Source organism: Nerophis lumbriciformis, linkage group LG01 (genome assembly GCF_033978685.3).
Source record: "Nerophis lumbriciformis linkage group LG01, RoL_Nlum_v2.1, whole genome shotgun sequence".
NCBI lineage: Eukaryota > Metazoa > Chordata > Actinopteri > Syngnathiformes > Syngnathidae > Nerophis > Nerophis lumbriciformis.
The window spans coordinates 71,315,001-71,332,500 of NC_084548.2; the positions used below are offsets into that span (position 1 = coordinate 71,315,001).

General features: G+C 41.5%; 1 protein-coding gene across 2 annotated transcripts in view; it reads left to right on the plus strand.

The window, feature by feature from the left end:
* The window catches only part of atp9a (ATPase phospholipid transporting 9A), a 217,676-nt gene that overhangs the window by 129,119 nt on the left and 71,057 nt on the right, over positions 1-17,500 (plus strand). For both annotated transcript variants that reach the window (XM_061925336.1, XM_061925343.1), the window contains exon 14: positions 12,210-12,419. In XM_061925336.1, coding sequence (XP_061781320.1) covers positions 12,210-12,419 — 210 coding nt within the window. The remainder of the gene's footprint in view (positions 1-12,209; positions 12,420-17,500) is intronic.

Sequence of the window (17,500 nt, forward strand, 5' to 3'; positions counted from 1 at the left end):
TCCAGCTTTACACAAGTAAACTGCTTGTATCTGCACTTATATTCCACATACAAGACGATATAATCCTGATATCAGACCAATATCTACTACTAATAGTGAATCGGACCCCTAGTTTAGTTTTCACAAACAGACGCTAGGGACACACATTCAGGGTTTCCCCAGATTGCCACTATCTATGTGGCGGTAGGGGCGTGGTCAATATGACATCATCATATTTATGACGTCTTGATTAATTTGATTGACATTGATGCGTATGTTAAAAAAAAAAAAAAAAAAACGGCTAAAAAATGTTTACATATATTTAAAAACAAATCTGTCTTAGTAGTTATTAGTAATAACATATATTTTTTTATTATATTGTGTTTCTCTTTTTTTCAGTTACTGCTTATTCTAGAAGGCAACAGGCCAGGGGTGCTCATTACGTCGATCGCGAGCTACCGGTCGATCTCGGAGGGTGTGTCAGTCGATCACCAGCCAGGCATTAAAAAAATAGTCCTAAAAATGAGCGATCATAAATCTTCACTATGACGTCACTTGATTGACATTCACGGCACCCGAGGGTCTTCTGAGATGACGCTGGCTGCTGCCAGCTCATTAAAATTACCGACTGGAAGGCGAGAAACACTTTATTTCAACAGACTCTGGCGCCGTCCGTACCTGTCGTCAAAACTCCAAAGACCGACTGCACAGTTGCACAGTTGCGCTAACAAAATAAGAGTCTCAGAAAGCTGGCGTGCACAAGCTAGCAAGCTACGGAGTTTGCCGACAATGTATTTATTGTAAAGTGTATACAAAGGAGTACGGAAGCTGGACAAATAAGATGCCAAAAACCAACCACTTTCATGTGGTATTGGACAGAAAGGAGGACTTTTTTCTCCTCCATTCGAAAATGCGGACACTATCAGCACTACTGTCTGATTCCAATCAATGCAAGTCATCACAATCAGGTAATACACCAACTTATATTCTTGTCTTCATGAAAGAAAGGAATCTATATATGTTAAACATGCTTGTATTATCTTTAAACACCTTTAACTTGTTAACAATATTAACTATATGTGTTAAACATGTTTGCATTATCTTTAAACACCTTTAACTTATTAACAATATTAACTATGTGTTAAACATGCTTGTATTATCTTTAAACACCTTTAACTTATTAACAATATTAACTATGTGTTAAACATGCTTGTATTATCTTTAAACACCTTTAACTTATTAACAATATTAACTATATGTGTTAAACATGCTTGCATTATCTTTAAACACCTTTAACTTGTTAACAATATTAACTATATGTATTAAACATACTTGTATTATCTTTAAACACCTTTAACTTATTAACAATATTAACTATATGTGTTAAACATGCTTGTATTATCTTTAAACACCTTTAACTTGTTAACAATATTAACTATATGTGTTAAACATGCTTGTATTATCTTTAAACACCTTTAAGTTGTTAACAATATTAACTATATGTATTAAACATCCTTGTATTATCATTAAACACCTTTAATTTTTTAACAATATTAACTATGTGTTAAACATGCTTGTATTATCATTAAACACCTTTAACTTGTTAACAATATTAACTATATGTGTTAAACATACTTGTATTATCATTAAACACCTTTAATTTTTTAACAATATTAACTATATGTGTTAAACATGCTTGCATTATCTTTAAACACCTTTTACTTGTTAACAATATTAACTATATGAATTAAACATACTTGTATTATCATTAAACACCTTTAACTTGTTAACAAAAACATATATTTCATAAATAAGTAAATGTAAATGATATATATGAATGAGGTAGATCCCCACGACTTGATCAATTGAAAAGTAGCTCGCCTGCAGAAAAAGTGTGAGCACCCCTGGGCTACACTAAATCCTGGCCTTGCTGAATGTTGCAATTTAGTTTGCCAAATATGTCAAGTCTTTTGAATTAGAGATGAAAAAAATGACTTGAGATGGTTTATTGATATTCTCCACAAGGAAAGCACATACATGTAGGATTAACTACAAATCATAAACTGGGAAAAAAAAGCGATACATTTATTCAGGATGAAGGTTGGCTCTAATGCCGCTAGCTCAGGGGTCGGCAACCTTTACCAGTCAAAGAGCCATTTTGACCAGTTTCGCAAATTATAGAAAACAATGGGAGCCGCAAATTTTTTTTTTAATTTTAAGTTAAATAACACTGCATTCAAAGTTTTCTTTTTGCTTTGTGCTATGTATAAGCCAGGGGTCTCAGACACGCTGCCCACGCCTTTATATGGAATTTGAAAGCTGGTGCGGCACGCGGGTTTTAAACGAATGGTGCTTGCCAGCGTCATGCGTGCCGTGATGGTACAGCATATAGCAACCACTACAACCAGCGTGCCTAATCAGCCACACGTTGTATGGTGATTCCGCTTGCTCACGTAGGTGACAGCAAAGCATACTTGGTCAACAACCACACAGGTTACACTGACGGTGGCGATATAAAAAAAACTATAACACTCTTACTAATAATGCGCCACACTGTGAACCCACACCAAACAAGAATGACAAACACATTTCGGGAGAACATCTGCATAGTAACACAACATAAACACAACAGGACAAATACCCAGAATCCCATACAGCCCTAACTCTTCCGGGATACATTATACACCCCCGCTACCAAACCCCGCCCACCTCAACCGACGCACAGAGAGGGGGGGGGGGTTGATGTGTGAGGGAGCAGGGTTGGGGTGGGGGCGGGGTTTGGTGGTAGCAGGGGTGTATAATGTAGCCCGGAAGAGTCAGGGCTGGCCTGGGATTCTGGGTGTTTGTCCTGTTGTGTTTATGTTGTGTTAAGGTGCAGATGTTCTCCCGAAATGTGTTTGTCATTCTTGTTTGGTTTTGGTTCAAAGTGTGGCGCATTATTAGTAAGAGTGTTAAAGTTGTTTTATATGGTCACCGTCAGTGTAACCTGTGTGGTTGTTGACCAAGTATGCCTTGCTGTCACGTACGTGTGCAAGCAGAAGATGTGTATTGTATAACAATTGATGGGCTGGTATGCTGTTAATACAGATTGTAGAGAGCGCCTAATGTTGTACCATCATGGCACGCCCTTATTATAGCTGTAAGGGTGAAAATCGGTGAATATTAATCCCGGGAGTTCTCTGCGAGAGGTACTGAAATCCGGAAGTCTCACGGGAAAATTGGGGGGTTCAGCAAGTAAGCTGCTGAGCCGCATCAGAGTGATCAAAGAGGAGCCGCGGGTTGCCGACCCCTGCGCTAGCTTAAAGCCAACGTATAAGGCTTAAAAAGCTTCAAAAATGTGTCTCCTCAGTTCCCAAACGTTTACTGAGTGTTGTTAAAGGGAAAGGCCATGTAACACAGTGGTGAACATGCCCCTGTGACAACTTTTTTGCAATGTTTTGCTGCCATTAAATTCAAGTTAATGATTATTTGCAAAAAAAATTTTTTTTTCGCAGTTTGAACGTTAAATATCTTGTCTTTGCAGTCTATTCAATTGAATATAAGTTGAAAATGATTTGTAAATCATTGTATTTTGTTTTTATTTACCATTTACACAACGTGCCGACTGAACTGGTTTTGGGTTTTGTACATAAAGTCGTAAGAAAAAGATAACATTTCCTTGCCATTTGAGGCTTCTGAGCACATGGTTCAGGTTTCTGTATGGATCTGTACGGTTTCACAAAAAAATACTGTTTTGTTTTGTATGTAATCTTTTATATGACATTGTTATTCAAATAAAGATTACAAAAAGACAACCATGGTGACAGTGACGGCGTGCTCGAACATAACGGCCGTAAACCAAGGAGACGGGAGGGAAGCGACTTTGTGTTCCCTCATGCGTGGACCAATCGTGTCTTCCTGAACTGACACTTGGTCCCTGTTCCCAATGCTTCTTGACCTCCCATCATAGTCTTGGTCCCCCTTGACACCAAAGGTTATGGAAGCAGGAAAGCCCAAAAGCAGAATTCTGCCAGGACTCCTTTAACAACGCCACTGCCATTAACCTCTGCAGTAAACCAGGGGCTAAAAATAGAAAGGCCAAACAGTGCAACTCCAGTCAATTGTTCATATTTAGTTGAAACATCTGGTTGTCCTTATTTTCGTGATTAGAGCTGGAGTTTGTGACATATGTCTTTGAATTGATCATGTGGAAAATGTACTTTAATTATTGATGGATTTATGTAATTTTTTTTCCAATATCATTTTATATTTGAACTGTGGATGTTTTGGCCATTAATTACAGTAGTTTACCTTCAATTGAAAATATTCCCATAGGAAAACTGAATTAATTTCTTACAGGGTCAAGCTTGCCAGCTTAGAAGCTTTTTTTAAGTCTACAGTCTACGACAGGGGTGCTCACACTTTTTCTGCAGGCGAGCTACTTTTCAATTGATCAAGTCGTGGGGATCTACCTCATTCATATATATCATTTATATTTACTTATTTATGAAATATATGTTTTTGTTAATAAGTTAAAGGTGTTTAATGATAATGCAAGCATGTTTAGCACACATAGTTAATATTGTTAATAAATTAAAGGTGTTTAATGATAATGCAATCATGTTTAACACAAAGTTAATATTGTTAATAAATTAAAGGTGTTTAAAGATAATGCAAGCATGTTTAACACATATAGTTAATATTGTTAATAAGTTAAAGGCGTTTAAAGATAATACAAGCATGTTTAACACATATAGTTAATATTGTTAATAAGTTAAAGGTGTTTAAAGATAATGCAAGCATGTTTAACACATATAGTTAATATTGTTAACAAGTTAAGGTGTTTAAAGATAATACAGGCATGTTTAATACATATAGTTAATATTGTTAACAAGTTAAAGGTGTTTAATGATAATACAAGCATGTTTAACACATATAGTTAATATTGTTAATAAGTTAAAGGTGTTTAAAGATAATGCAAGCATGTTTAACACATATCGTTAATATTGTTAACAAGTTAAGGTGTTTAAAGATAATACAGGCATGTTTAACACATATAGTTAATATTGTTAACAAGTTAAGGTGTTTAAAGATAATACAGGCATGTTTAATACATATAGTTAATATTGTTAACAAGTTAAAGGTGTTTAATGATAATACAAGCATGTTTAACACATATAGTTAATATTGTTAATAAGTTAAAAGTGTTTAAAGATAATGCAAGCATGTTTAACACATATTGTTAATATTGTTAACAAGTTAAGGTGTTTAAAGATAATACAGGCATGTTTAACACATATAGTTAATATTGTTAACAAGTTAAGGTGTTTAAAGATAATACAAGCATGTTTAATACATATAGTTAATATTGTTAACAAGTTAAAGGTGTTTAATGATAATACAAGCATGTTTAACACATATAGTTAATATTGTTAATAAGTTAAAGGTGTTTAAAGATAATGCAAGCATGTTTAACACATATAGTTAATATTGTTAACAAGTTAAGGTGTTTAAAGATAATACAGGCATGTTTAACTCATATAGATTCCTTTCTTTCATGAAGACAAGAATATAAGTTGGTGTATTACCTGATTCTGATGACTTGCATTGATTGGAATCAGACAGTGGTGCTAAAAACGTCCGCATTTTCGAATGGAGGAGAAGAAAGTCCTCCTTTCTGTCCAATACCACATGAAAGTGGTTGGTTTTTGGCATCTTATTTGTCCAGCTTCCGTACTCCTTTGTATACACTTTACAAGAAATACATTGTCGGCAAACTCCGTAGCTTGCTAGCTTGTGCACGCCAGCTTTCTGAGACTCTTGTTTTGTTAGCGCAACTGTGCAGTCGGTCTTTGGAGTTTTGACGACAGGTACGGCGCCAGAGTCTGTTGAAATAAAGTGTTTCTCGCCTTCCAGTCGGTAATTTTAATGAGCTGGCAGCAGCCAGCGTCATCTCAGAAGACCCTCGGGTGCCGTGAATGTCAATCAAGTGACGAAAGTGACGTCATAGTGAAGATTTATGATCGCTCATTTTTAGGACTATTTCTTTAATGCCTGGCTGGTGATCGACTGACACACCCTCCGAGATCGACCGGTTGCTCGCGATCGACGTAATGAGCACCCCTGGTCTACGATAATCGTTAATTGGGCATACATGCACGCACCCGCCCCTCCCCCAATCAACGCCTTCACTACTGCTTAATTCCTCCGGGGTTGTGGACGGCTGAGTAGCGCTTTATAGCGGCAGCCGGCCTCCAGGGCCCCAAATCCCCCCCCTCTGTTGCGAGTTGTTGTGATTACATGAATCATGTTTATGTGTGCTATCCTATGTGAGGTTTTTTCCTTGGACTCAGTCTGGACCCCTCCCAAGGGTCCAGTCTTAGACTGATACTTGTTTTACTCTTCCCCATACTTGCCAACCCTCCCGAATTTTCCGGGAGACTCCCGAAATTCAGCGCCTCTCCCGAAAACCTCCCGGGACAAATATTCTCCCGAAAATCTCCCGATTTTCAGCCGGAGCTGGAGGCCACGCCCCCTCCAGCTCCTTGCGGACCTGAGTGAGGACAGACTTTTTTCATGACTGGAGGACAACAGGGTGACAAGAACTAAATCATCCAGACTAGAGATAAATTGTATTATTATGTCTTACCTAAAAATAAATATATTTATTAACTAAAAAAAACAAAAACTAAATACATGTTTACTATATTTTGCTAAAAACAACCAAATTAATTGTATTTTTATTTTTATTTTTTCCTGACTCCTTATTACATCGAGCCATAGAATTATACATTAAAATAAACATATTTGAAATAATTGATTTTAAATGATCATAATAATTCATTTAAAATGACCATATTTAATTATTAAAATAATTGCTTGTTTATCAACAACTTTAGCATTTTATTCATTACATTTTGAAACTCTCAAAAGCCAAGTTATGTTATATTCCTTAATATTTATTTATGCAAGTTTGAAGTATCAATTATCTAAACACAGTTTTGTTTGCATATTTTCAGGATGTAGATATCTCTATATATATATATATATATATATATGAAATACTTGACTTGGGAATTCTAGCTGTCAATATACTCCTCCCCTCTTAACCACGCCCCCAACCACGCCCCGCCCCACCCCCGACCACGCCCCCACCCCCCACCTCCCGAAATCGGAGGTCTCAAGGTTGGCAAGTATGCTCTTCCCCTTTTCCCAATGTTACCTTTTTCCCACCTTTTTTAAGGAGCGCTGTAAGTGGCGGAACCGTTGGCGGTCCCGTCTTGTCCCCCTGTAATGTATGTCTGCTCTTAGTGGGACTGTGCCGAAAATGAAATTTCAAGTTCTTATGTGTTTTGTACATGTTAAAGGGGAACATTATCACAATTTCAGAAGGGTTAAAACCATTAAAAATCAGTTCCCAGTGGCTTATTTTATTTTTCGAAGTTTTTTTCAAAATTTTACCCATCACGCAATATCCCTAAAAAAAGCTTCAAAGTGCCTGATTTTAACCATCGTTATATACACCCGTCCATTTTCCTGTGACGTCACATAGTGATGCCGATACAAAAAAACATGGCGGATAGAACGGCAAGGTAGCGACATTAGCTCGGATTCAGACTCGGATTTCAGCGGCTTAAGCGAAATTGAAGAAGAAACTGAAGCTATTGAGCCATAGCGGTTTGAACCGTATGCAAGCGAAAACGACGAAAACGACACGACGGGAGAAAGCGAGGACGAATTCGGCGATCGCCTTCTAACCAACGATTGGTATGTGTTTGTTTTTAAGTGTTGTAATGTTTTTAAGCTAAATTATTGGTAAACACAGTTTATGTATAATAATTTACGTAAAACCGCGAGTAATGAATAAAGTTTTCACCAATTAATATAGTCTGTAGACCAGTGACGTGCAGTCACTAGAGGCAGGTGAGGCGGGGCCTCACCTGCCATCATGGAAAGAAAAAAAATGTAAAAAGAAAAAAAAATTTAAATTGTTTTATGTATCCAGTGATTATACTGTACAGCTATTTTCCAATTAACTTCACCAGTTTTAGATTATTTGTATTCAAAATCGCTGAATTTTCACATTTGCCGTTCAAATACTGAGAAGAGACGGTGCGGTGAACAGCAGCCAGTTGAGGCACGTCACTCAGTGCCTCAACATGGATTCCGGACTCGGCTAACTGCTGGCCTGCTGTGCAGTGAGACTGTATTGCTATATGAATTATATTATACATTTCCATGGTTTAGTTAGCTGAGGTATATAATGTACAGTGTATTTTGTCAACAACTGTATGTGTGTAACGTATTTCTTGTGCTGAGCGATCATAAAACGGCTGCAAAAGACGCACTGGCTGAGGCTCCAGTAGCCCCGCCTCCGGCACCCCCGCCGTAGAATTGTTATATCAACTAAAGGGACGGCATGGCGCAGTGGTAGAGTGGCCGTGCGCAACCCGAGGGTCCCTGGTTCAATCCCCACCTAGTACCAACCTCGTCATGTCCGTTGTGTCCTGAGCAAGACACTTCACCCTTGCTCCTGATGGGTGCTGGTTAGCGCCTTGCATGGCAGCTCCCTCCATCAGTGTGTGAATGTGTGTGTGAATGGGTAAATGTGGAAGTAGTGTCAAAGCGCTTTGAGTACCTTGAAGGTAGAAAAGCGCTATACAAGTACAACCCATTTATCATTTATCATTTAAAGCCCACACTTAAACTTTCCACGTGCAAGATTGAATCTATTTTAAAAAGTTATTTCATAAGAAGCCAAAAAGTGCAAAAACAATAATGTTCGTGTTGGAGGAGTTGTGAATGACTGCAGGGCCACAACATTAGGTACACCTGCAGACTGCAGGTGTACCTAATTCACAACTCCTCCAACACGAACATTATTGTTTTTGCACTTTTTGGCTTCTTATTAAATAACTTTTGTAACCTATTTTTATGGGCTTTCCTCTTTGTGATGTTAAGTTCCTGTTATGCGCTGTTATACAGTATATGCCTCGAGCTCTTATTTTGAAGGCGCTAAGAGCAGAAGTGATGACATGTGGTGGAGCGGAAGTTTTTGAAAGAAGGTAAATAAAGTGGTCCTCGTGTAAACTGGAGCCTCCGTGTTTGTTATTTTGTAGTTTCATACAGTATAGGTGACATTTATAAACCCTCGGTTACACTTTTTTAAATAGATTCAATCTTGCACGTGGAAAGTTTAAGTGAGGGCTTTAGTTGTGGACTTCATTTATAAGTAAAGGTAAGACCATAATAACGTTTTTTTTTATTAAATGTGCTTTTTTGTGTGCTACAGTTTGTATGTGTAAAGTTAAAGTTAAGTTAAAGTACCAATGATTGTCACACACACACTAGGTGTAATGAAATTTGTCTTCTGCATTTGACCCATCCCCTTGATCACCCCCTGGGAGGTGAGGGGAGCAGTGGGCAGCAGCGGCGCCGCGCCCGGGAATCATTTTTGGTGATTTAACCTCCAATTCCAAGCCTTGATGCTGAGTGCCAAGCAGGGAAGAATGCTGGTATGAGCTTTTAAACATAACCCGTTAACTGCTGCCAATCAAATGGTGAATAAGATACTCTTTAGGGTTCATATGTTTGTAAATCTGACTGTGATGAAGTCAGTGCCTCACCAGCCATCAACCTCACCGCACGTCACTGGTGTAGACATACCCTCATCCGCTCTCTTTTCCTGAACGCTGATCTGTCCAGTTTTGGAGTTGATGTCAGCAGGCCAGGGAAGCTAGGGTCGATATTCTTCTCTTGATCATCTTCGGTAGCATAAGGGACGGTGTGAGCCAAGACATCCAGGGGGGTTTAGCTCGCTCGTCTGCGGGGACAAACTGCCGCCATTGCTTGCCGTGCTACCGAGGTCCTTTGTCCCTGAATAGCTCACACACTCCGGCAGATTCAATGGGGGTCTGGCGGCAGATTTCTTTGACTTTTATCGTTGGAAATGCATCTGCTTTGAGTGTCGCAGGATATCCACACATTCTTGCCATCTCTGTCGTAGCATAGCTTTCGTCGGTAAAGTGTGCGGAACAAACGTCCAATTTCTTGCCATTTTCGCATCTTTGGGCCACTGGTGCAACTTGAATCCGTCCCTGTTCGTGTTGTTACACCCTCCGACAACACACCGACGAGGCATGATGTCTCCAAGGTACGGAAAACAGTCGAAAAAACGGAAAATAACAGAGCTGATTTGATTCGGTGTTTGTAATGTGTTTGAGAAAATGGCAGATTGCTTCCGAGAGCGAATATTAGAAAGGCGTTTAATTCGCCAAAATTCACCCATTTAGAGTTCGGAAATCGGTTAAAAAAATATATGGTCTTTTTTCTGCAACATCAAGGTATATATTGACGCTTACATAGGTCTGGTGATAATGTTCCCCTTTAAAGAATGGACAATAAAAAAAGCATCTTGAATCTTGAATCTTGAATATCGGTCAGCCACAATATCAGCCTACAAATGTGCTAATTGATACTGATATCGGCATGCACAGTGTCAGACTCCACAAAGCAACAAGCTTGCTGCTAGTATGTCAGTCAATCAATCAATCAATCAATGTTTATTTATATAGCCCTAAATCACAAGTGTCTCAAAGGGCTGCACAAGCCACAATGACATCCTCGGTACAAAGCCCACATAAGGGCAAGGGGAGACCGAAAGCAATGGATGTCGAGTGGGTCTGACATAATATTGTGAGAGTCCAGTCCATAGTGGATCTAACATAATAGTAAGAGTCCAGTCCATAGTGGGGCCAGCAGGACACCATCCCGAGCGGAGACGGGTCAGCAGCGCAGAGATGTTCCCAGCCGATGCACAGGCGAGCGGTCCACCCCGGGTCCCGACTCTGGACAGCCAGCATTTCATCCATGGCCACCGGACCTGTGCCCACCCCTCCTCCACAAGGGATAGAGGGGAGCAGAGGAGAGAAGAAAAGAAACGGCAGATCAACTGGTCTAACAGGGGGGCTATTTAAAGGCTAGAGTATACAAATGAGTTTTAAGATGGGACTTAAATGCTTCTACTGAGGTAGCATCTCTAATTGTTACCGGGAGGGCATTCCATAGTACTGGAGCCCCAATAGAAAACGCTCTATAGCCCGCAGACTTTTTTTGGGCTCTGGGAATCACTAATAAGCCGAAGTTCTTTGAACGCAGATTTCTTGCCGGGACATATGGTACAATGCAATCGACAAGATAGGACGGAGCTAGACCGTGTAGTATTTTATACGTAAGTAGTAAAACCTTAAAGTCACATCTTAAGTGCACAGGAAGCCAGTGCAGGTGAGCCAGTATAGGTATGTATATATGTATATAAAGGTATATACAGTATAGGCGTAATATGATCAAACTTTCTTGTTCTTGTCAAAAGTCTAGCAGCCGCATTTTGTACCAATTGTAGTCTTTTAATGCTAGACATAGGGAGACCCGAAAATAATACGTTACAGTAGTCGAGACGAGACGTAACGAACGCATGAATAATGATCTCAGCGTCGCTAGTGGATGAAATAGAACGAATTTTAGCGATATTACGGAGATGAAAGAAGGCCGTTTTAGTAACACTCTTAATGTGTGACTCAAAGGAGAGAGTTGGGTGGAAGATAATACCCAGATTCTTTACTGATTCGCCTTGTGTAATTGTTTGGTTGTCAAATGTTAAGGTGGTATTATTAAATAAATGTCGGTGTTTAGCAGGACCGATAATCAGCATTTCCGTTTTCTTGGCGTTGAGTTGCAAGAAGTTAGCGGACATCCATTGTTTAATTTCATTAAGACACGCCTCCAGCTGACTACAATCCGGCGTGTTGGTCAGCTTTAGGGGCATGTAGAGTTGGGTGTCATCAGCATAGCAATGAAAGCTAACACCGTATTTGCGTATGATGTCGCCTAGCGGCAGCATGTAAATACTAAAGAGTGCAGGGCCAAGAACCGAACCCTGAGGAACTCCGCACGTTACCTTAACATAGTCCGAGGTCACATTATTATGGGAGACGCACTGCATCCTGTCAGTAAGATAAGAGTTAAACCACAACAAAGCTAAGTCTGACATACCAATACGTGTTTTGATACGCTCTAATAAAATATTATGTCCGTGGTATCATAAATGAAGGGTTGTGTAATCAGCATATCGGATATCAGTAAGAAAGGTAATATCCCTAGTGTAAGGTCATATTTCATCACTGCCACAGAAGTGTAAACAAGATTTAACAGCTGTAAAGTTACCTTTTTTGCACATCCATCTTACTCCTCAGCCCACCCATGACCTCCCGGCCTCCAGGACCCCGGCGGCCACCAAGGTTCGCAAGACCATCAGCAGTCGAGTTCACGAGGCGGTGAAGGCCATCGCCCTGGTGCACAACGTGACGCCAACGTACGAGTCCAACGGCGTGACGGACCAGGCGGAGGCCGAGCAGCACTACGAGGACACCTGCAGGGTGTACCAGGCCGCCAGCCCCGATGAGGTACAGCCATATAATTATTTTTTACAAAGCAAGTCGTGCAAATACAAACAATCTGTTCCAGGGTCAAACTGTATCCACTATAAAAGCTTTACTAGTACATTTTAAGTCACATTTTAACATTGTTAGCTGTCATACAAGTGTAAAAAGAATTAAACTACTGTTAATAGTATATAATAGTCTTTAAAGTAAGGCAGTGGTCACCATACTTGCCAACCTTGAGACCTCCGATTTCGGGGGGTGGGGGGCATGGTCGGGGGTGGGGCGGAGGGCGTGGTTGGGGGCGTGGTTAAGATATATATATATATATAAGAAATACTTGACTTTCAGTGAATTCTAGCTATATATATATATATATATATATATATATATATATATATATATAAATAATAAAAGAAATACTTGAATTTCAGTGTTCATTTATTTACACATATACACACACATAACACTCATCTACTCATTGTTGAGTTAAGGGTTGAATTGTCCATCCTTGTTCTATTCTCTGTCAGTATTTTTCGAACCATGCTGAACACCCTTTCGCAGGTACCCAGAAAGGTTTCGAGTACCACCAAAAAAACTAAATCTCACTATTTCAGAACACACACATTATACAAATATACATTATAAAATCAATAAGAAAACGGGAGCTCTAATTTGGGAGTCTGAATTAGGATCAGAAGTTCCTACATAAACATTGCGTACTCACGTCGCCTTTTTGTATTGATTACTGCAGCTGTGCACTGGATTCATTCACAAATACAAACTACAACTCACAAACACTTTAGAGTTAGGCTCCACCATCAGAATGTGTACTTAAACTTATAAAGATCACATGGATATTATTCAGTGAGTTGATTCACCAAAACTAACCTGTTATACAGGAGGAAAAAGCACACAGGACGTTTCAATTGTTCACAGACTGGTCGTTCTCATCAGAATGACAAGACACTTTTGGTCTGCAGGTGATAGCATTCAATTGGGAAGAAACGCCCTACTGCCCCCTACTGACCAATGTGAATACTGATAAATGTGGAACGACAGCTCCAAAAACGAATTCAAACCACAAAATAAATTAAATAAATCAACACAAAAATGTGACACATTATGGGTGGGTCACATATGCATGTACAGTAGATGGCAGTATTGTCCTGTTTAAAAGTGTCACAACATTGCTGTTTAAAGGCAGACGAACTGCTTTACGGCAGACGAAAACTTGACTGCTATTGTTGTGTGTTGTTACCGCGCTGGGAGGACGTTAATGAAACTGCCTAACAATAAATCCACATAAGAAACCAAGAACTCGCCCTCGATCATTAGCTGTTTATATTGTGGGAAAGCAGACGCGTGAACAGGCTGTCAACACGTCACTCAGGTCCGCATGGAGCTGGAGGGGACGTGGCCTCCAGCTCCGCCTGAATTTCGGGAGATTTTCGGGAGAAAATTTGTCCCGGAAGGTTTTCGGGAGAGGCGCTGAGACTTCTCTGGCTCTGCATGCACTTTAAAGTGTGTTGTACTTGTCGTACTGCTGTTTACCATCAACCCAACAGCAATCGTAATACTGACTCAGCAGATGAGCACTATTCCAACATTGGTTGTGTTCTACAATATATGTTTATAAATGATCACGTGCTCAATGTGAGCTGCATTTCATTTTCACTTTCTAATGCACTCCAAATCCTGGCTGAAGTTAGACTTTGGGAAATAATGGCTATAATGAGAGCATTGATGTTAAATATGATATTATTCATAGTGGGAATTGTTAAAAGCCACAGATTTTTAGCGCTTGCGTCACACTTTTATTTGCATCCTGTTCAAATACTTGAAATGTTCTCGACGACGATTGATTTGCTCCCATGCCTACTTTCCCACGTCACTTATTCAAGGCAGAGCATCTCCCTTTTTTGTTTGTCGCTCTTTGCCGGGGTCACAGGTCAGATGTCATCGCACATTTGTGTCCTCGATGGCACCCGTTCTTTGAACGCCAGGAAGAGCTCTGTTGAAATTCAACTTGATGCGCTTCCTGCAGCGTAAATACGGATTTCCTTGATGTGCTCCCCAGCCTGCTGCACTTGTAACCTGCTTGGGGGCTTTTCCTCTTGTTGTCCGTCAAGAAGCTCCGTTTGTTGCTTGGAGGCCATGACTGCACTCCACTCTGTGCATGTGACACACGTGAGAATTTCTGGAATGTGCGGCTTTCCCGGCCGCCAACAGGAAGTCTTATTTAAAGAGTCGATTGACGTCACTGACTCTATAATGTATGCTTTTACCTGCCACATTATATAGTAGTCTCTCTCACAGTGAGGTCATAGACTGTCCCTAGATGACCATGTGGTGGTGCCATTTCCTGTTTCCTGAACTTTTCTTGGCAGCACTCTGTCTCTCACATATCATAAACTGTATGTCCTGACCTATATTGTCCTCCCAGCAAGAACTCTATTGATTTTGAGTGATGCACACTCTAAAAGACACATTTATCTCCTAGTATTATTCTTCAAATATTCAGGGCTTGTTTTTGTTTTTTTTAAGGCCAAAGATACAACTGGATAAATGTGTTCTTTTTTCTGTATATTTTTCCAAAAAAGAAAATATAATGTTTATATATATATATATATATATATATATATATATATATATATATATATGTATATATATATATATATGCATATATATACTGTGTGTGTGTGTGTGTGTGTGTGTGTGTGTGTGTGTGTGTGTATGTTTATACTGTGCCCCGCCTACCGCCCGAATGCAGCTAAGATAGGCTCCAGCGACCTCAAAAGGAACAAGCGGTAGAAAATGGATGTGTGTATATATATATATATATATATATATATATACCGGTACACATATATAAAAACGCCCTCTTGGGACTTTTGCAGCAGCACACATCAACGTAGCGGGGAGAAGGCATGCATAGCAAAAGTCCACAAAATGATCAAAAATCACACCCAGAGTTCCGGGGTCCCCGACATGTCCAAAACGCACCCAGCAAAGTCGCACTGTGAGTGGGGGAAAAAAGTTGGAAAAGTTGGCAAAAGTCCCGAAAATGAGCAAAAATCACACCCAGGTTCGAGTCCCACAAGTCCCGCCGCGTCCCACCCGAGTCCGGCCGGGGGTGCCCGACATGTCCACAACGCACCCAGCAAAGTCGCACTGTGAGTGGGGAAGAAAAGTTGGCAAAAGTACCGAAATTTATCAAAAATCACACCCAGGTTAGAGTCCCACAAGTCCCGCCGCGTTCCACCCGAACCCGGGGGTGCCCGACATGTCCACAACTCACCCAGCAAAGTCACACTGTGAGTGGGGGAAGAAGTTGGAAAAGTTGGCTAAAGTCCCGAAAATGATCAAAAAGCACACCCAGGTTAGAGTCCCACAAGTCCCGCCGCGTCCCACCCGAGTCCGGGGGTGCCCGACATGTCCACAACGCACCCAGCAAAGTCGCACTGTGAGTGGGGAAGAAAAGTTGGCAAAAGTCCCGAAAATGATCAAAAATCACACCCAGGTTAGAGTCCCACAAGTCCCGCCGCGTCCCACCCGAGTCCGGGGGTGCCTGACATGTCCACAACGCACCCAGCAAAGTCACACTGTGAGTGGGGGAAAAAAGTTGGAAAAGTTGGCAAAAGTCCCGAAAATGAGCAAAAATCACACCCAGGTTCGAGTCCCACAAGTCCCGCCGCGTCCCACCCGAGTCCGGGGGTGCCCGACATGTCCACAACGTACCCAGCAAAGTCGCACTGTGAGTGGGGAAGAAAAGTTGTAAAAGTTGGCAAAAGTCCCGAAAATGATCAAAAATCACACCCAGGTTAGAGTCCCACAAGTCCCGCCGCGTCCCACCCGAGTCCGGGGGTACCTGACATGTCCACAACGCACCCAGCAAAGTCACACTGTGAGTGGGGGAAAAAAGTTGGAAAAGTTGGCAAAAGTCCCGTAAATGAGCAAAAATCACACCCAGGTTCGAGTCCCACAAGTCCCGCCGCGTCCCACCCGAGTCCGGGGGTCCCCGACATGTCCAAAACGCACCCAGCAAAGTCGCACTGTGAGTGGGGGAAAAAAGTTGGAAAAGTTGGCAAAAGTCCCGAAAATGAGCAAAAATCACACCCAGGTTCGAGTCCCACAAGTCCCGCCGCGTCCCACCCGAGTCCGGCCGGGGGTGCCCGACATGTCCACAACGCACCCAGCAAAGTCGCACTGTGAGTGGGGAAGAAAAGTTGGCAAAAGTACCGAAATTTATCAAAAATCACACCCAGGTTAGAGTCCCACAAGTCCCGCCGCGTTCCACCCGAACCCGGGGGTGCCCGACATGTCCACAACTCACCCAGCAAAGTCACACTGTGAGTGGGGGAAGAAGTTGGAAAAGTTGGCTAAAGTCCCGAAAATGATCAAAAAGCACACCCAGGTTAGAGTCCCACAAGTCCCGCCGCGTCCCACCCGAGTCCGGGGGTGCCCGACATGTCCACAACGCACCCAGCAAAGTCGCACTGTGAGTGGGGAAGAAAAGTTGGCAAAAGTCCCGAAAATGATCAAAAATCACACCCAGGTTAGAGTCCCACAAGTCCCGCCGCGTCCCACCCGAGTCCGGGGGTGCCTGACATGTCCACAACGCACCCAGCAAAGTCACACTGTGAGTGGGGGAAAAAAGTTGGAAAAGTTGGCAAAAGTCCCGAAAATGAGCAAAAATCACACCCAGGTTCGAGTCCCACAAGTCCCGCCGCGTCCCACCCGAGTCCGGGGGTGCCCGACATGTCCACAACGTACCCAGCAAAGTCGCACTGTGAGTGGGGAAGAAAAGTTGTAAAAGTTGGCAAAAGTCCCGAAAATGATCAAAAATCACACCCAGGTTAGAGTCCCACAAGTCCCGCCGCGTCCCACCCGAGTCCGGGGGTGCCTGACATGTCCACAACGCACCCAGCAAAGTCATACTGTGAGTGGGGGAAAAAAGTTGGAAAAGTTGGCAAAAGTCCCGTAAATGAGCAAAAATCACACCCAGGTTCGAGTCCCACAAGTCCCGCCGCGTCTCACCCGAGTCCGGGGGTGCCCGACATGTCCACAACGCACCCAGCAAAGTCGCACTGTGAGTGGGGAAG